Source organism: Trichinella spiralis (assembly GCF_000181795.1).
Source record: "Trichinella spiralis strain ISS 195 chromosome Unknown Scfld9, whole genome shotgun sequence".
In the NCBI taxonomy this organism is placed as follows: Eukaryota; Metazoa; Nematoda; class Enoplea; order Trichinellida; family Trichinellidae; genus Trichinella; species Trichinella spiralis.
Window position 1 is genome coordinate 1,440,981 of NW_003526948.1, and position 20,482 is coordinate 1,461,462.

The window sequence follows — 20,482 nt, forward strand, 5'->3', positions numbered from 1 at the left end:
TCAGTAGTTGTCAGTGGAAGAATGAATATGAATGGAGCGCGTGTGATATGCACAACGACTAAGCAAGACCAGTTCGTTAGTTAGTAGCAGTGATGATGTGCACAAAGCAGCAACAAATTCAAAGACTACTCTTGGCGACAGCAGCAGCAGCAGCAGCAGCAGCAGCAGTAGCAGTAGTAGTAGTAGTAGTAGTAGTAGTAGTAATAGTAGTAGTAGCAGCAGCAACAGCAGCAATAGCAATATTAGTAGTAAGCTGTTAGCTATTAGCTAAAGTTGTTTTCGCCTACGTTATGCATCAAAGCTACAGCTAACGTTCAACAGCTGTTCTTGTTGACTTTTTGTTTAGAACGAAAACGAATGGCCAGAGCAGCAGTCAGTTGGCAAGAAAACGTCGCTTGTTCCTCGCATATTCCGTGAGTACTCTGCAATGCGGAACTATTGCAATTCTGGTTACGTTTGTCCCCCAACTGCTGTTTTTCATTTTATTTATGCTTGATCAAGAAAATACTTCGCCTCATCACTACCATGACCAGAGTGTCGAAGAAAAACTACCATGCATCCAATTCCACTTTGCCTTCAAACTAACAACTCAATGCTTTTTCTCTTTAGCGCAACTAAAATCTGGATTCTTCTCTGCCGTACCTGTTAGCTAGCTTATGCGTTGTGTAACTAGCATACGGCAAACATTGAATTATTGACAAAAGTTTTCTTTTTCTTTTCAATAAATTTATCTTCATACACAAAACTAAAATTGTAGAAAATTTATGTACATCTTGTTAATTCTAGATGATTATTCAAAACAACTTTCACAATTTTGTACAGTTATTTTGCGTGTAATTTAAATTCTTTGTTTTGTATATGGAATTTTGTTTTAAGCATGATAAAGCGTTTAAATCGTCTATTTTAAACAGCTGCAAGGAAATTTATTCATCTTCATTCCTACTTTACTCAAGAACCGAAGAAAAATACTCACCTAATGACGTCACTGCTTGCTTCTGCAGGCGAAAATTGAAAGCAATCAAATCGCAATCTTGTCGTCCAACTGAAATTTTAAACAAAACTAATGCATCACCATCATTATAAATGGTATAATTTTAATGGAACAAAAAATTAAAACCTTTTTTGTGTTAAAATTTTTTTTACTTCACTTTTGCGCCAAAAAATAAGCACTCTAGTTGTTATCATTAATTTTTCATGATGATTAATTCCACTCGTACGACCTTCGGACATCTCTAATTAACGCTTCTTGGGTACGTAGTAGATTAGAAATTTTCCTCCTGAGATTGAAGCAACAGGATTGGCAAACAAACTCTGTTGCATCTGTTCAGAAAATTCTTCCTCGCTCTCTTGTTAATACGCAACTCACTGCGTCCCGACAACACAACCCACAATGAGTATCGTTGTTCACGCAGTGCAAAATTACCATATGCAAATTTCACTTCCAACGGACGCAAACTCCAACAACCATTTGCAGCATGAATATTTGAAAATTCATGTGATAAATCAAAAATAAAAATAAGAAAAAGTCATAATTGAAGTGAAAATTATATGCAAATAAAATAAATATTTATTTGAATTGCTTTTCAAATTAATTAAAAGAAAACATCAACATTCAAAACTTCCATTTGCAACAGTGATGAGTAAGTTCAGTATTTGCATGGCAAACGAGTCGCCAAAAGGAAAATAATATATGATGTGATGAATTATTTGTCATTTTTAGTTTCCATAATAAATAGTAGAAATAAGTTGAAATGAAAAGTACTTTGAAATAAAACATAAGCTAATTTTAATATAATTAGTGTTTTTTTAACAATGAAAGCATATTACTAAGAAATGTATGCTTCAAGTGAATTAAAGAAAAAAATTTTAGTTACAAATATATTTAAAAAAGATAAAAATAAACATATTTCAATAAATATTTCCACAAACAAAGCCTCTATTTTATCTGATGACAAATTTTTTTTCTTATAAAATGAAAACTGCTATTATAATGATACATAGATGTATTTACTTATTTAATTTCAAATGAAATTGTCAACATTAAAATTTTTCTGTTAAATAGGAACCATTTTTTGCTTGTAAAATATATTTTTGAAACAAATTGTTCTAATTTATTCTTCTTTTATAAAATGATTGAGGAAGAGGAAGCAGCAGCAGCAGTAGATGGCAGTTGAATTACAACTGCTGATAAACGGCTACTTCTTGCTTTGCGAAACATCAACTACTACCGTATACTTGATAAAAGAGTCTTTGTTTTCAAACAATTGTGTTGTAAGTAGTTATTAGCGGTGGATGGTATAATTGGAGTTTGACTTTTGCTTAACACTTTTCTTCCGTTTGCATTAGGCAAACGTAGTTGAAAATCGTTGCCTGAGACAGACGCGCACTTTAAGCAGCCGACGCTAGCGGTGCGGCTTCCTCTTTGGCGGCCGCTTCACCTAGATTTGATCGACCAGTACACCAGGCAACGCTCGTCCATGCGAAAGGAGCAACATAATGACGGGTAATCATTTCCGCGCCGACGAACCTTGCCGCTGCTTGCAGGTGCTGCTCTTTGAAAGTGGCATACGTGACTCAGCAATAAGATAGCTTTGCCATCGACGGCAGTGAGGTGCCAACGAGCAATTAGGATGATCACCAACATTGAACAACGTTTCAGGAAATTATAATGTACCAACGTCTAACATTCATAATTAGTTAAATAAATCGTTAAAAATAAGGGTTGTTTGTGATCATCGAATTGGATAACTAGAAGCTTCTTGTTCAAAGTCGTCGCTTGACGACCGTATACAAAAAGCAGCCTATTGGCCCAAAGCGATCTTTTTGTGACTTAGTTAGTAGCTTGACTTTTCATTTTCGCTATAACTTAAATCACTGACACTGCAATCATGACTAGTTTACTGTAACTTCATATGATATTTTCAAACATTTTTGGTATTGTTCTGCTTTCATTTCAACACATAATAATATGGTAAGTGAAGTTATCAGTTGATAAGGGGGAAAAGATTGCAATTTTTCATCATATAATAAATATTCTATTTCATATTTTAGTAAAATAATTTAAAAACACACACGGAAACTGTGTAAAAAAAATTTGCTAAGAGAATAATTATTCAATTAAGAGCAGAACAAAAATTTACCTGTGAAGCCTAGAGTGAAGATAACCAAGGCAAATTATAAAACCTATTAGATCACCATCGCTGGTTTGACAGCAGGTACAGCGTCATAATATACTGACCTTTCACTTTTGTAATATTATTTTAAAAAAGAAACCGACCGCTGAGCGAGCTTCTTTTGTAGAAAAAGGTCAGCGCTTAGCTGGATATTATTCGTCACTCTAGCTTATGCTGATTAGGCTTACACCGTGCGGTGATAATTATCTTTTCCGTGAGGTTGGCTGAATTGTTGGCGTTAAGTGAAAAGACATTAATGAGTATTGTTTCATTTCCGATGTAAATAAATTGCATAATTTCTCACAGAATCACACCTTCAGATATTCCCTGGAATAGAAGAACTGTAGAATCGAAAAATTATTTAAAAAATCCATCACTAGAGCTAGTGTTAACTGGAGCAGCTAATTTGACAAAACTTATGACACTGGTTGTAAAATTCATATGCACTGCACAGTTAATTTTTGAAACCAATAAAAAAGCAGTTTTCATAGGAATTTTAAACTTGTCACAATCTTTTTAAAATAATGCCATAAAATCAGACGGGTTACTCAAGAATGGGCAGTTGTCTACAATAACTACAATGATTACGTGATAGAGCATGTGGATTAAGCACGGATCAGTATTATGGTCAACAGGTTTTTGATCGAAATTTTACGATACCATAGTGTATGTTTTTCGGGAATGTTTGCAGTGCAGAGAAGCTGTGAAAGGTCGCAACCTGCTGAGCAGGCCAGACATATTACGATAAGCAAATCTGGCTCAGTTACGGCTTTGCCAAATTGCCAAATGAAAACCTTGTCAAAGTAGAGACCATTGTTCCTTATTTGATCATAGCAATGGCTTAGCGCCACATGGTCTGCTTCACTTCATTTTCATTTATTAGCATGTCAGAGCCATGTGACGCATTTTTATTCTACAAGGTGTTCTTCATTGTCAAAAATAACAACAGCAGAGAATGTAGTTGTTTCAGACAGACTTTATTATCTCAAACAGGCCCATCACGGCCTGTACATTTTCTTGCTCACAAGCCCATTTTCTGATATTATTGTCTTGCTTTGGAAAATTCGTCTATAAAACTGCAATAAATTTGGCCGGTTGGCAATAAACGTTCAATAACAGGTTGAAAAAAGAGCTCACCAAGTTTGTATCTGTTTAATGTTTACCTTAAAAATATACCTTGAAGCACTCTGCTAAAGGCAAGTCACCTTCAGCGGCACTGCTTTGTATTTTCACTATGGCTATAGCAACTGCTTCAACTAGCCTCGTAAGTAAAATAAATTTGCATTTTCTTATTGCATAAACAAATGTTGTTATGAACAAAAATTAATGTTCATTGAAAACTGTACAACACTGAGCTTGGAAAATATCAATTAAAACTTTTACTTCAGATAACTTCAGATTGTTCAGAAGCATATTAATAACAAATTGAGAGACCTTTATTTTCGTGGATTAATTTTTAACTTGTAAAATTGTCTTTCTGCTTATAGCACAACTTGAATTTTTATTTCTTGATATTCTTAAGTTAATTTATTCATCATACAAACAGAAAGAGACGTTAGGAATGCAAAGTATGACCCAGTATAAATGTTGATCACAGCTAAATCAAAATTCATTTCCAACAAAAAATAATTAATTTCATCTGTACAAGGTCTTTTGTAAAGCATAACTTAAATAATTAGCAGTCGGTGATCTTTTGACTATTCTATTTTCCACGCAAAGCGCATTTTTTACGTTTAAATGATCAGTGAATAAAAAGATCATCATAAAGTCCACTTATTTATATAGAAAGCAAATCATCTGCACTAATGTTAAATGAACTACCAGCAAAAGCAAAAAGCATCATACTTGAAAAGGCAGTATTGGAAACCAGTGCGCAGCTATATTTTTAACGTAACCTGTATTCCTTTACAACTGAGTGACCGTTCGCATCAGAAACATCAGTGATATAGGGAATGCTAAGCTTTAGATTAGCTTTATGCACTTTGTTTACATCAGCACTGCTGAATTTTCAACAGAAAAGATTAAAATATTTCAGCTAATGAACGCAGACGAGATTTCCTCGATTCATTGCTGGGGTCAGAATACTTCTGTGTCATGTCCAACGAAAATGACAAGAGATCTCTGTCGGACACTATTGACCCTATAGCCAGCTTCATTTTCGTCTATTGAGCTCTTTCTTGGAGCTAAATTCATTAGCTCAGGCCAACGGCTATTGAGTAATTGCCTCAGTATAAGAATTAAATGTTGTCAATATAATGTGCATTTAAGCAGTTTGAAAATGAATATTATTGTCAACGAACTCCAATACGCTAGCATTCTCTCATTTAGGATCATTCGATGGGCCAGAATCCGTTGGCAATGTTGACATCCCAATGCAATCGTGCAGTGAACAGCAAAAGCAGCTCTACGCTAAATTTTACCAACAGTTCTACCACTACTAGTTGTTTGGCAGGGAAAAGTAGTAGCTTTCAGCCATGGAAGAAATTGCCCGTCAGCAATGCGTCTGATTTGTCCATGCTTTCCTATTGTAATTCTTCTTCAGTGCTAACTCAGAATGCACCAACTGCAGGAAGTGGATTTACCGCTGAATTGTCAACAATGTTTCAGCCAGGAAACACATCCATTCCAACAACCCCTGCGCTTACAACTGCAGTTTACAGTCCATATCCTGGAAGCAACTGGCTACATGGAACTGCTGCACACGCAGTTAATCCATCAGGCAGTAGCTGGTGGGATTTTCATGGTGGTTCTAGCAGTTGGCTAGATGCAACTTCATCGATGCGTCCTGCACCTTACCATCATCATCATCCATCATCTATGGAATATGGTCCACAGAATGCAAGTGGTTTCAGTCCTGCTCTTAATCAACCAAATTTTTCATTTCTGCCCAGTGGCCAAATGATCAGTCCTTCAAAATCTCTACCCACCGTCAAGCGGTAAGAATATTATTAAAGTAACAATTGCATAGCAGTCATTTTTATTAACTGCATGCGCAAATGCACGACTTTTAATGTTCATAATCACCATTTTATTATTGTTATTATTATCTTACGCTTGATAAGAAGCATCTTTTGCTAGCCACTATGAACATTATAATGGGTCAAAAGCTTCAAGTACATTGCAGAATTACAAAAGAATCTATTACAAAACTCATTATTATCAGTATTTTAATAGAATATTGATGATATTATTTTCTATAAAATTACTGCTATCCCACTTTTAAAAGACAATGTGAATTTAATTTGTTTCTCCTTTACTTCTGGGACCATTACTTATCGGATTTATAGCAGAGGATGTTTCAACTGGGATAGCTTTATTTAAATACATAAGCCATATAAATCTTCCATGAAGTAGCCAACAAATGAAAATATTCCATTATTTCTTGAAGATAATCTTTGATGATCATTATCTTAGTGTTCAGTGCTTAAGAACAATTAGTCAAATTTCTATTGCTAAATACTGAACTCAATATTTTAAAGGTATAATTCGACCAATCGTTCAAACTGTGATTGTCCCAACTGCCAAGAAGCAGAACGACTTGGCCCAGCTGGTGCTCAACTGCGCAAAAAAATGATTCATAGTTGTCACATTCCGGGCTGTGGAAAAGTGTACAACAAGACTTCACATTTGAAGGCCCACCTACGTTGGCATACCGGTGAACGACCGTTTGTTTGCAACTGGCTTTTCTGCGGTAAACGGTTCACCAGAAGTGATGAATTACAACGTCATCTGAGAACACATACAGGCGAAAAGCGATTTGCTTGTCCGTCATGCAACAAACGCTTTGTCCGTAGTGACCATTTGCAAAAGCATTTGAAAATTCATTCTGACGAGAAGATAACCGCAGTCAGTTCAAACGAAACATCCCAGTCGAGCAGAGATCAGAATACATCTCTTAGCACTTCAAATTCTTCTGACATGCCTATGACATCTGAAATTTATGCTTCACCGACAGCAAATTCTCCAAATAAAGACGTCTGTGCTCAGCAGTCTCATCTTAAAACTGACTCTCCTTCCAACTGTGAACTTCGTCTTTAATATAAATTTTTGTCACACACTACAGCAAGCAAGCAAGTACGTTAGCAATTTTCTGTATTCTCTAACTAAATTCATTCGTGATCATTAAAAACTGTGTTCAGTATTATTCAGTGTAAATTATTCAATACAATAAAGTTCAAAGTTAAATAATCCGTTTTAAAATCGTTATCACAGTTTCATTACTGAAAAGAAAAGAAAAGAAAAATATATTTCCATTCACAAGTTCGATAGTTAACGATACATAGCTTCGTGCTACGCAGTCCATCGTTAACATATCAATAACTTAAAGACTTGATGAAATGCATAAGAAATGATATATGATTCTGCACAATCATGACTTTTTTATGAGAAGATTTTTAACAACAAATAATATCTACAAATTACATGAATTACCTTTATGCAAGCATTTTGCAATGAAAAATTATTAATTTATATGTAATGTTTAGATGTGATGTCTCTCCTGGCAGTCAGTGTAGAGACGTTGCTTGAAAAGCTTCAGTTTTGGACAATATACTTTTAACTGCATCCAGTATGGCCTATTTTAAATGACTGACAAAGTATCGATGAAGAAAAGTTTGCCAAAATTATTCTTCAACACGATTCAACATTGAAATGTAGAAATATTATTGAAAATTTCACCGTACAATTTTCACCAAATCATTTGATAATTAATTATTATATTCAAGGTGTTGCTTTGCACATGTAGAGATGAAAGATTAAAAAATAAAATGCGGTCATTGCAATCTTACTTGAACAGTGCTGAAATTCGACCCATATTTGGATGAAAGAAAGTAAAATATGTGTCACTTGTTATTTGGATGAGTTACCTTACTCACCCACATAATGTCCTGAATTTGCAGAAGTTTATAATGATGATGGAGAATTTCTACCAGATCAGCATTAAAACATTAAAAAAAATTAATTTCAAATTATTATTATTATTATTATTATTATTATTAGTAGTAGTAGTAGTAGTAGTGTAGTAGTTATTCGGAAATTCAACTGCCATTGGAGATGATATTTTTCATCATCCCTACCTATATCACATTGTAGTATCATTAATTCCTTGCGATGCAGCATCTGGAAAATAGTGCTCAAATAGTTTTTTAGTTGTTGTATTTTTCAAATAACACAAAAAGTAGAGTCATATTGAAAGCACTGTGCAAGTTCAAAGTTGTAATATAATTTAATTGAGATCATTGATAGACAGACTATTTATTCTGTCGTTTGGAAATTTCACTTTTCCTTTACGATGCAGGTTGATGAACTTTGAACGATACAAATTGATCATTTAACAAGGAAATCATAGAGAAGCATAAAACAAACTGATATGTATCAAAAAAAAATTAAAATTGAACGATGATAAAGTGATTAATTATTATTATTATTATTTTGAATTCCAAACATTCAAAACTAATTTAATCTTGCTTAAGAACAAAACCTACAGTAAGTAAGTAATAGGAAATACAACGTGACTTGATTAAGAAGAAGAAAAAAATTTTTTCTTGTGCTATTAATTTTATAAAGTACAATTTTTGAACTATTTTTCAATAGTGCTTTTGGGAAGATACTTGTTTTGTGGTGAGGAAAAATTTTGACACAACAAATTAAATTTCGTAAACAGCGAGCTTAATTACAGCCCTGTAAGATTACCCAGGGTAGTATTTTATTAAAACCTGCTCGTATGACCTGAAATATTTTACGCCTACGAAATTTCACTTCTTGGCAAGGCCGACACCGAACATTCTGCATAGAATAATGCTACTACTACCGCTACTGAAGAATGTTGCACTTTTCACCAAGTCCTTGGTTGAATTCATTATTTTATAGTTGCGAAAAATGACAATTTCTATCTATACAAAATGATTCATTCACCAATTTGTGAAAGCTGAGATGAAAGTTTCACACGAAGTTGTTGTAATTTATCTATTTGGGAACATCTGTTTGATTATTTGTCCGTACATGGAAATTTAAATATCACATGATCACATTTCTACTTTACTTACCATATCAGCGTATTGTAATCGTAATGGCTTTCCTACACAATGTACAGCGTGTGCAAATGAACAAAGCAAAATCATATGTTATTCAATTTAACTGTTCCTGTATTGAAATAATACTAATACTAATACTAATATTAATAATAATAATAATACCTAATGAATTTCCTTCTGTAAAATGTCCAGAGTACAGTTACAAAGTATTACGTAATGCTTTTGGTATGACAAATATTGCAAATCAATGCATGCACAAGAATAAAGAAATATGACGCAGCATAGGTGATGATGGAATGACACTGCTTGCTGTTCAAACATTTTACACTGAAGAAAAGGGAAATCCACAAATTGATACACAAATTCCAGAAAAAAAAGTAATTATTAGACAAGAATGAAAAATTTTCAATATTATGGAATATGACGAATTGAAGCTTTTAATTTTTATTGAAAAAAAAGAAGAGAAACAACACCGTCATGAGAAGAGAAAGAAAACAGTAAAAGAGAAGAAAAATTAATAGAAATGTTAACTTGCTTTGCTTATTTCGTGTTTGTCTGTGGGCGGATATGTTGTTCAAACGTGATCGGCGGTCATCTTGAGCACGGTCGGTTCGACGTTGCCGTCGTGTAGAACAACTTTGTGTTGCAAGGGTGTGGCTGATCTGGCGAACGAAACTGATCTATTATTGCGCAACTTTCTGTACCTGCAGGCGTGTTTGACGTGGGCAAAATTAGCCGCAAGGCAACCGTTGAAATGAGACAAGCCGAGAAGCACGGCTACACAGCCGATCAAGGCACTCCAATACCAAGGAGCGAAAACTTGGGTGAGTTTGCAAAATTTGCTGACCGGGTCACCGCAGAGAATCAAACTGACGGCGGCTTTTTGGTTCCCGCGTGCCATGAGCAGGGAAACGAGAGAAAAATTGAAACAGCGTTCAGTTTCCAAGCCCACTTGAGGCAAGCAGATCGGCGTGAAAAATAGAAACGCGGATATGAGCACCACAACAACGCAAAGTATACCAAGCCAGCAGATATTCAAAACGTACGTCAGTGACCAGAACAAGGCACACGCGAGACGACTGCCAAGTCTTGAGCAGAGGCAACTCGAAGGGCGCCCCTTGTAGGCACATTCCAAATGCCTGGTGGCAAAAAAGCCGACCAAACACATGGCCGATGTGGTCGCCAGCATTACACCGGCTAGAACGATCAGCGCCAATTTGACACGCTCCGTCCAAGGTAGCAGGAAAGCGAACACGTCGCTGGCTAATTCTTCCATCGCTTCAACACCGCCGTACATTTTCAAACAGAACACCGCTACCCCCAACCAGCAGACGACCAAAGCCACGAACGAACCAACCGGAAATGCCCCTTTGCCCATGCACGACATGCTTGCATTGTTGGCAAGCAGGCAGGCGACTTGCCAACCACAGCTACTGCAAGCTTATGTGATCTTGGAAGCAGCCAAAAGCGCAAGCAGCCTAGAATAAATACCGAGAATTGTATGCAGAATAACCAATGCAAAAATAGACAGCAAAGAACAAATGCAAAGACTACGACAACGACGACGACGACAACAACGCGAGCTGTTGTTGTTAATGTGACGAAAAATGTCAGATGTATGTTCTGACATTCTTTATTTTTATTGACAAAATGATTTGTCACTTTATTGAACACTGTTATTGGCTGCGAATGATTATAAACAACACTGTGCTTGCATAGTGTTTTGTGATTTTCTTTTCTTTGATTGGTTGAAAACAAAAAACACAACGGAAGCTACTTATTACATTGCTGGTATTAAATTGATGCGAACTGACGAATAACTGTTAACATCCTTGACACAGCAGCAGCAGCAGTGGGATTCTCTCTGGTCTTCCTCGTATTGCGCGCAGCGTGAAGATGATGATGATGATGAAGAAAGCAGAAAAAATCCAGACCAACTTGCTCGCTTGACTGGAAGCGTTGTCCAGTTCCAGATCAATTAACTTAACTGTCTCACGTCTGCTTAGCAGTCCAAGTAATTTGTCTAACCCAGATGGACTGGCCGTTCAGTGTGAAATTTTTCCGTGAAGAAGCGACAGTCCGGGTCAATGGGTCAGAGAAGGGGTCTTCAGTTCAAACGAAGTTCCACTTCAACCACAAAGCTACTCGGGATTATTAATTTCATAAAACAGGAAAACACTACGCGCAGTATAGAACATTTTTCTTGTAGATCAATTTCCTTTCAGTCTTTTTAACCTTCGCTATTAATAGTCTATTTAATATTTGCTTCGAATGCTTCAAGATGTTGTTTCACCAAGCGGAGCTAAATACAACAAGAACAAACGTTGAACACATATTTTTTTGTTTGATCAACAGCGTGTTGTTGCACGTCTAATTTTTGCACGCTCAACTGCCTGCAGATGGAATGCTTGAATTCAGCTGTTGCAAACTTCTGCATCTGCAACCAAAAAAAAAACCAATTTTCAAAACTAAAAATTCTACTCTCATTTTTTCTCAAATCAATACAATAATAATAATAACATAGGATATTATGAAAATAAAATTTTATTCACAAAATTTCACACCAGTTTAAGCACAATGTTCAAATTAATTATTCGCACAGATTGCAAGATTGTATTTGTTGAACAACAACATACGACAAGCATGCATGTGTGTATTATCTAGTGACGAAAAATGTTCACGCTCAAAAGTCTATAAAATGGAAAAAGAACAGATGTTTTCGTTAATTTAAATGGCATCAGTTTTAATTTTTGAATAAATTTTTTCATAATTATTGCATGAACGTTTCATACAGAAATAACAACAATATTAGTTTTTAAATTAAAATGATTGCTTAATATATTCGATAAAAATAAATATAGTCGATACATTTCAATGATTAGATAATGAAACTGATGAATGAGAAATACACATAAAGTGTAAAATCAGTAACAGATATTTTGAACAAACAATTTTTAAGTTGAAGACTTTCCGGACTGCATCCAAGGATGCTGAATTAACTTTGACAACGATATGCGCTTCTTCGGATCCTTTGTCAACAGCTGAAACAGAAGTTTTTTGTAAAATGCAAAAAAGCTTTTCCAATTTAAATACCTTTTTAATCAAATCCTTCGCTTCTTCAGACAAACCATCTGGAATAACCAATTCCTTGTTACGCACATTGGAAGTGACTTCTTGATTTGTGCTCCCGTCGAATGGCACATTACCAACCAAAAATTGGTAAAGTAAAATACCCAATGCCCAAACATCGACCTGCAAATAATTGCATTATTATTAAGATGAAATTTCAAATCAAATGCAATTGTAAAAAGATGCAATATTTAAATAGTAAAAGATAAAAATTCCAATAATTTTTAACCTTTTCATCATAAGCTTGACGTCCAATAACTTCCGGTGACATGTATCGCGCAGTTCCACAGTACGTATGGTGCCTAAATGTGCAATTTTAACATGACGCGTCTCAATCTATATCCGTGATGTTATGAAAAGCTTACTTCTTTTTCTTTCTAAAATCAGCTGCCAGTCCGAAATCTGCCAGCTTTAGTTTACCAGATGCATCAACCAAGATGTTATCCGGTTTAACATCCCGGTGAATATAACCCTTACTGTGCAAGTACTGAAGCGCACTGACAATCTGATGCATATACTAAACGACAATTTTGATCAATTTACAAAAAAATTAAATTCAAATTAGCAAGATATATATATATATATATACATTTAAAGCAACTTCTTCTGTCAGAGGTACTCCTTTTTTTAGCTGCTTACTCAATGAACCATAGGGTGCAAGTTCCAAAACAAACACCAGATATTTATCCACAAAAAAAGTATTGTAGCATTGAATGATATGTGGATGGCTAGAAAAATAACATTTCAGAAAACTGAAAAATAGCTTACAATAAAATGCAAACTCACTCCAATTTCGAATGCAAATTGACTTCCTGTTCTATATAAGAATAAGGCATTTTTTTCAGTGCATTTTCCAAATTCAAAGTCTACAAATAAAATCAAATGATATTCAAATTGAATTTAGCGTTCATCATTGTATTTGTAATAAATACAAAAATGAGACGATGATAATCTAGTCCAGCTTGAGAAAACAACAGTACTGATTTTAATGCACTATAACAATACTTACTTTTAACGCATAATACTTTTTGTTATTTTTGTAAAAAGATAAGAATATTCGACCAAATTGACCACGACCAATCTGTTTGCACATCGTAAAATCTCCAAATCTAAGCTTTCTTTAAATAATAATAATAAATTATGTCAATAATAAAGAAATATGAATAAATATATGAGCAAACTTTACTTTCCCTTAATTTCATTACAGAGAGACAGCGCCTTCATGTTCAAAATAATACTTTCCATCACTTCTTCTAAGGCCTGCTTTCTAAAATATGCACATTAAATTCCATTTATTACAATGAAATGCATAGTTTATTTAAAAAGCATTTGTGCACGATGGAATTTTGAGATAAAAACGCGCTGTTCAGACCAGATGCTATTTGTGTAAATTTTTGAAGAAACAAAATAAAAAAAGTATGAATGTCGTAGAAGAAAGCTTACTCTAAACGGGCATTATCTTCAGTAACTTTCTCAGCAAACGACACTTCCATCAAATTATCAAGATTGCTCTTCTTGGCTACTTTGTTTGCTGCTTTCGTGCTAAAAAATTAACATAAATAAATTAGTACTTATAAATACATTTGACAAGAAAAAATGGACAAAAGTTGAAAACGGATATCGCACAAAGTAGTCTGGACTGTTTAAACTTACCTGCGTACTCGTCCATCAAATGGTTTCCATTCGTCAGTCTTCAAGCTCTTCTTCTCTTCCATCCTGAAAAAGTGAAGTTATTTATTCGAACTTGAATGATACTAAAATCACTTGTATACAACAGGAACAGCGCAAGTGTTAAATAGTAGTGAAATTAAAATTAAAAAAAATCCACATTACTTGTAATGTCTCTGTAATCACACTGCACAATTCAAAGCTCACCAACTCCAAGCCTACTACAACAACAAATAACACGACCCGCGATAGCACGGCCCTTAAAAGCATAAATAATTTAAACTATTGTTAAAATGAAAATTGTTTAAATTTAAACAAATCTCACTTTAAAATTCGTACTACATGCACTTCGTACCATATTTAGCCAGTAACACGCTACTTTAAAGTCTTTTTGCATGCATTGATTTTATCATGAAAATGTTGAAAACAAAACGAAAAACATAAAAGAATAGAATAAAAACAAAAATAATAAATTTATGCACTTCTTTATTTTGTATTTTATAAATCTTTCACGAAACGAACAAAAAGCAAACACATAAATAACATCACAACAGTCCAATGAATATACAACGGGGAAGTCCATTAGTGAAAGAAGATTCTCTGATTGAACGAACATCCAATTTTGCTAATAGCCGTTGTTTCAAACGAACAAGGTTAGAGATTATTTTTCAAGAAAAAAAAAGATAAATGCATGCAAATATCACAAATTTTGCTAATGGAAAGCAAATTATACGAACAATGAATACAAAGCAGAAAAAATAAAACATCACTGTACACACTCGTGTATACTTGACAAAGAAGCAAAAATATTTTTCACAATCGCACATCTCCTAGACGCACGGAGTGGCGTTTCTCATGAATCCGGGTGTGGTGCTGGAGACACGATTTTCTTCGTTGAAAGCCATCTCGAAATTCAGCTTCTCCGACTGCCTGCCGCGCACGTCTTCTTGGCCTTGATGGTGGTTCTCAGCACAGGCGTATTGGAAAATATCCGCCGTCGGTTTGCAGGATGTGGTCCGCCAGTGGGTTCGCAGACCGCTCGGACTGATGTACTTTTTGTTGCAAGTGTTGCAGTTGTACGGTCGTTCGTTGGTGTGCAAGCGCTTGTGCAACTTCAGATGGACGAACTGGGTAAATTTCGAAGGACAAGCGTCACAAGCGTAAGGCTTTTGTCCGTTGTGCAAGCGTAGGTGGGTTTTCAAATTGCTCGTACTGCTGAATCGTTTGTGGCAAACTTCGCAACGGTGTGGTTTTTCCCCTGTAAATGATGGATTGATTATTGGATATGTTTGCAACTTTGGAAATATAGGTAGAATCTCTAATTCATCATCTGTCTATATACTTGAATTTCCTATTTATAAACTAATCAGTAATATATGTGAGATAAAACAGTTTTACCTGTATGAACGAGATTATGCTTTTGCAAATGTGCCAGTTGAGTAAATTCTTTGCCGCAAACGTTGCATTTGAACGGTCGTTCACCGGTGTGAGTGCGCATGTGGACTTTCAAATTCGAAAGCTGACCAAACACTTTACTACACTGATCACACTCGTATCTGGTCTTGCCGTGGGCGCGGTTGACAGCGGCGCCACTTTGGCCAGTCGTGCTGAGCCGGCGTGGGCATTTGGCAGGCGAGCCGCCGACGTCAGCGTTGCAGGGGGCGGCGGTTTGAATTTCGGGCGTGGCAGAATTGCGGAAGTGAGCCCTGAAGCTCAGGTCGAACGGTACGTTCAAAGATGGATAACCGGCCAAAGCGCCGTTGGAATGGGACGGAATTGGCGAAAACGCGCTCAACTGCCGTCCGCCGGTGAAAGGCGACGCCTGGGGAAACAGCGGCTGATAGCAGCCGTGCCATTTGTTCCACTGCAAATTGCCAAAGTGGGTACCATTCCACAGCAGATGTCCGAATGCGGTCGAAGAGATGGATTTCACGTAGGCGGGCAGTTGGGCGTTGTTGGCCGACAAAATGCCACCGCCCTCAGACGACGGCACGTCGCAATGGCCGTTGGACAACAGACCCTGGTAATTGCGAGTGCGGAACCACGAGTCGTCGGCGGCGTTGAAATTCAGTGCCTGACCCGCGGTCGAGCACGCCTCGCCTGCGGTCGAAGGGTCGACCTGGGCCCGTCGCTTTGGAACCACACGAATCACGCCGGGTCTGTTCGGGCGACTGTCACCAACAGTGGCGCTGGCAACATCCTCAACGGCAACGGCCGACGGTAGCTTGTCGGAAGAGCTCTTTGGCTTGGTGAGATCGTCGTCCTTGGGCGAGACCATTTCCCTCACAATTGTCTGATCCAACCGACGACCGTACTCCACCACGCTCCCTTCGCTGTCGGTGTCGCTGCTCGGCTGGTAATAGCTGGCCGGTGTGGTGGAGATTTCGTTGCTGCAATAGCCTTCGTCGCCGAGATTGCTAGTTTTCACGCTGCAACACGGCGACGACGACATTCGAGCCATATTATCATCATCATTATTATTATTATTACTGTTGTCCACAATGTGGCGCGTTTTTTCCTGTTCCGCTTGTGATTTTTCCAATTCTACCCCTAAAAAGAATTTTCATTTATTTTGTTGTTCAATTTGCACAGATAATTTTACATAATCAAAACAATAACAACAACAACAGAGATAATACTCACGTATAGTGAAGCTCATTTTGGTCAAATCGTTGCAGGGCAAATGGCCAAGACGAGCGGCATATTCACGAGAATACCAAACGACAAGTTCAGTGTCGGCGGCTATAGGTTTCGTTGAATAGAAGTAGATTTCTGATTCAATCTGATGGAAAAGAAGGGAAAAACGGTTTAAAAGCAAAGCATTAGCATATTTGAGTGCAAGGTGGATTGAAAAGATGTACTTGACAGGCGACCAAGTTCTGCTTTACCGGGTCGGATTGCAAAGTGACAAAGCGCATCCAATTGCTTCGAGATTGGTCGGACAAATCCAGGTGGAAGTAGTCGTCAACAGATCGGTAAACCTGCAGGATGTAGAAGTGATGTAATGGAAAAATGCAAATAAGTGGACAGAGTTAGCAGTTGATCACCTTCCAACAATTTTTGCTTTCACCGGTCGATTGATCGTTGACAACACCGACCAACGGTCCAAAGCGTGTATTTTGTGGAATGAATCCATTGGCAATGACTTTCCATTGCTGTTGAAAAAAAAGAAAAAGAAGAAGAAGATGATGATGATGACAACGATCAAAGAAACGTACGAGAAGAGTGAACGCAAAGAAATAAATAATTGATAATGCAAATTTACTTGTTGATCAGCCGAATTGGCTTGTTCGAGACGCAAATTTCGAGGCAATGATTGCCTGGAGTAATTTGTCGAATGATGATTTGCATGATCTGCGTCGGGTACGTGGAACAAACAGTCTCGCTTGAATTCATCTTCCGTTTTACAAGAAACATCCGAACCGGTGGTTTCGTCCACCATCTTTTTGATAATTTAAATTGATATCTAAAAAGTAATAAAATAAGCACAAACTACTGTCAACTGAAAAACCAACTCTGCCAATAAAGAGGAATAAAGAAGAAGAAGCTTTTGAGTCCGTTCATCACTCCCACAGGATACCCAATTATGTACAGTATAGTGAAAAATGTCCACAAGGTCGTGAAACACGCCAGGGACAGAGTTCGAGGCTTCAGGGTCGGCGTTGATTCATTAAATTAAATTAAATTGCTTCAGTGTTAATTTATTAAATGAAAAGTGAGAAAAATTATTTAGAGAGAGAGAGAGAGAGAGAGAGAGAGGTAGAAAAAACAAAATAATAAAATGTTCATATATTGCATGTGAATAATCATCACCGTTCAAAGATGTATGATTAATTACAAGTGAACTGGTGAAAAGGATAATACCAAAATGTGATTAATTGAATAAATATAACAAGAGAAAGAAGCTTTCGACACAATATGGCATGCAGCTGAACGCGCTGTTGTTGAAGCTGAAAATACGACAAAAAAAAATATAAGCAGCACAACATGGTCATGACCGAACGATGCGGTCGTGAAAAAATGATGATAGCGTGTCGTGTTTTAGCGTAACACTGTTTTTAACAACAGCATTAAAAAATACACAGAGAATAGATATAAATGTGTTATCACTTGAAGTTGACAGTGAAAAATTGGTGTCGCGTTCTCTGAACGAGTGCAACATGCTTTACCGTATGAGATTACACTTATTTATGAGGTAACGCTATTCAACACAACTGCACTGCATCGCTGGCACCAGCTACATGTACATGTATATCGTATATTGATCACTGACTGACTGACCGATCAAGACGAATATTATTTATTATGCTTGATTAATTTTTTTTCTTTGAAATCTACTGTTGTTTTAATTGTAGAAAGAAAAAAGCTTTGTGCATAATCTAATTTCGAGTAATAATTCGAAATAATACTAACATTGAGGACCAGTTTTTGCAAAATTGAATGAACCACAGCAAGAATCATTGAACCGTAATTTTCAATTAAATATTTCCACTAGTAGTAGCAGTAGTAGTAGTGGTAGCGGTAGTGGTAACTGTTTTCTTTCTCTTTCACTCACTCTCTCCCAAAATTAAAAATAATAATAAAAAAAGGATATAAAGCCGATGAACTTGAAACGGTCACTTCTGACCGTGCAGTTGAAATGTTTTACAACGTCACCTGGTACTGCCATGAACTGTCAGGCATCAAGCAGCTTTGAAGCTCAATTTCCTGAAATACTCCAACACGGACAAGGTTAGTCCCCAAACGACCACCATCCCATTTCAACTCATTCAATGAGAAACAATTTTTTTTTAAAAATTTAAACTAGTTATTATTATTATTATTTGTGAATTATAACTTTTATTCCTCAGGACAACCATAGCAAGATAATTAATTCTCCTAGCTAACACAAATTAGCATAACTTCTACTAAATGTCATTGAGTGCAAGAAAGTGAATTTGATTAATATCCCATCACAGGTGAGCAGCGTTAAGTCCTTGAAAAAAAAAGAACAACGTCGAGCCCGATGGGACAGTCGGTTCATTCGGCAACAGTAAGCTGGTTTTAGCATCAATTTGCATCGACAAGAAACCAACACAACCTGAACATCCGTTTAACACCTGTCGTTTACTTATTCTTTTGTGCTTGGTGTTTATTATTTAATTATTATCGTAATTTTTTTTTCAAATTATCCTTTCTCATCATTTTGTAATTTGACAACTGAACCGTGTAAATGTGAAACAAGCAAAAATTTTTTGTTTTCCTCCAATCAACCTGATACACAGCATAAATATTCTGATTGAAATACGTATGAAATTGGAAATGTGAGCAAATTCATACATTTGACAATGATCTGGCAGAAAAAGAAAGAACTATTCATATTATTTCAAGGACATTATCAATACATGCATGCATGCATACGTACATACTAATTATTCACACTTTAATTATTATTATCAAATTGGATAAAATTTATCATCGATTATATGGAAATTTCAATGACGAAAAATGAATGATAAAGCACACTGTTCATACCGAAAACGAAGAAAAAGCGGCCAAGATCAAAGCTTTGAATAGATAGCATGAAAACTTGCTGATGTCAAAAGTGACAAAATATGCAAAAGCAGGCGAACAGTGAAAATCCCCGACAATGATCATCTGAAATGATTGTAATCAATAAAGGGTGCTGGTGGTGTTTGTGATAAAAATTTGCAAATTTTCCTAGCACTTATGAACTAACTGCTTATCTGATTATGAAGAATAAGAGTAAGAGAAGAGAAAACAAAAGACAATAATAATGATAATAATAAATAGAATAGATAAGAGCAACCAGGAAAGAAGTTTGTCTAGATTAGTAACGATTGAAGCAATATAAATCACCCCCCTCCCCCCCCCCCCCCCCCCAGTTATGGTGCTTCTCTAAGCAGCAGGAAGAAGAAGAAGAAGAATGAAATCACACGTCGAATTCGGACGTGATTTATGGGATGACAGTAAATTCCAGCTTAACAAATAGCACAAACAAGCAAGCATTGTCAGGAACAAAATTATACAAGAAAAAAAATAAGAAAGTAAGCAAGAGAAAGAAAGAAGGAAAATCATATATTATCATCCATACAAATGTACTGTAAAATTGAAAAAATATAAAATATGAAATGTTCAATTTAGTCGACTTCAATTTGATTTGGATTTGAAAAAATTGAAATAAAATATGGAAAATTGAATATATGAAGACCAATTTTCGCCTGTAGAAAGAAGCAAGTGATTGTTGTTTGTTCGAGAACAGTTTGCTAAGTAAACTGTCTGTTGTCAAGAAAATGCATCTCAACGCAAAGTTTACTTATTTTATTAAACTTCATTTTTCACCAAAAAATACCATTTCCTGCTTTGCAATCGTTCACTCTGATTGGTACACATTTTTTTGGATTTTTGCATATTTACAAGTGTTGTCAGAAAATTCTTAAGTGATACTGTAATTTGTGATTTTTCTTTTCTTTTGTATCC

The 20,482-nt window shown here is 36.0% G+C and overlaps 5 protein-coding genes across 5 annotated transcripts; 1 reads left to right on the forward strand and 4 right to left on the reverse strand.

Annotated features, from left to right (window-relative positions):
- Positions 1-118: 118 nt before the first annotated feature.
- On the reverse strand, positions 119-1,230 carry Tsp_11637 (conserved hypothetical protein). Its single transcript, XM_003371381.1, has 5 exons — positions 1,118-1,230; positions 974-1,042; positions 679-745; positions 336-467; positions 119-253 (listed from the first exon to the last, which is right to left on the reverse strand). Exons 1-5 carry the CDS (start codon positions 1,228-1,230, stop codon positions 119-121), a joined length of 516 nt encoding a protein of 171 aa, XP_003371429.1.
- Positions 1,231-3,473: 2,243 nt separating this feature from the next.
- On the reverse strand, positions 3,474-5,329 carry Tsp_11638 (hypothetical protein). The gene is made up of 6 exons (XM_003371382.1): positions 5,259-5,329; positions 5,069-5,173; positions 4,350-4,434; positions 4,165-4,241; positions 3,829-4,037; positions 3,474-3,514 (listed from the first exon to the last, which is right to left on the reverse strand). Exons 1-6 carry the CDS (start codon positions 5,327-5,329, stop codon positions 3,474-3,476), a joined length of 588 nt encoding a protein of 195 aa, XP_003371430.1.
- A 181-nt stretch (positions 5,330-5,510) lies between these two features.
- Positions 5,511-7,996, forward strand: Tsp_11639 (putative transcription factor Sp8 (Specificity protein 8)). The gene is made up of 3 exons (XM_003371383.1): positions 5,511-6,109; positions 6,653-7,148; positions 7,898-7,996. The coding sequence occupies exons 1-3, from the start codon at positions 5,511-5,513 to the stop codon at positions 7,994-7,996; spliced, it is 1,194 nt and encodes a 397-aa protein (XP_003371431.1).
- Positions 7,997-9,779: 1,783 nt separating this feature from the next.
- Positions 9,780-10,592, reverse strand: Tsp_11640 (myelin proteolipid protein). Its single transcript, XM_003371384.1, has one exon. The coding sequence runs from the start codon at positions 10,590-10,592 to the stop codon at positions 9,780-9,782; it is 813 nt and encodes a 270-aa protein (XP_003371432.1).
- An 864-nt stretch (positions 10,593-11,456) lies between these two features.
- On the reverse strand, positions 11,457-17,444 carry Tsp_11641 (putative protein kinase domain protein). Its single transcript, XM_003371385.1, has 19 exons — positions 17,268-17,444; positions 17,050-17,157; positions 16,864-16,983; positions 16,646-16,784; positions 15,411-16,552; positions 14,843-15,336; positions 14,163-14,261; positions 13,988-14,050; positions 13,778-13,876; positions 13,521-13,601; positions 13,344-13,452; positions 13,121-13,200; positions 12,924-13,062; positions 12,700-12,851; positions 12,564-12,636; positions 12,334-12,457; positions 12,206-12,246; positions 11,529-11,642; positions 11,457-11,507 (listed from the first exon to the last, which is right to left on the reverse strand). The coding sequence occupies exons 1-19, from the start codon at positions 17,442-17,444 to the stop codon at positions 11,457-11,459; spliced, it is 3,405 nt and encodes a 1,134-aa protein (XP_003371433.1).
- Positions 17,445-20,482: the final 3,038 nt, after the last annotated feature.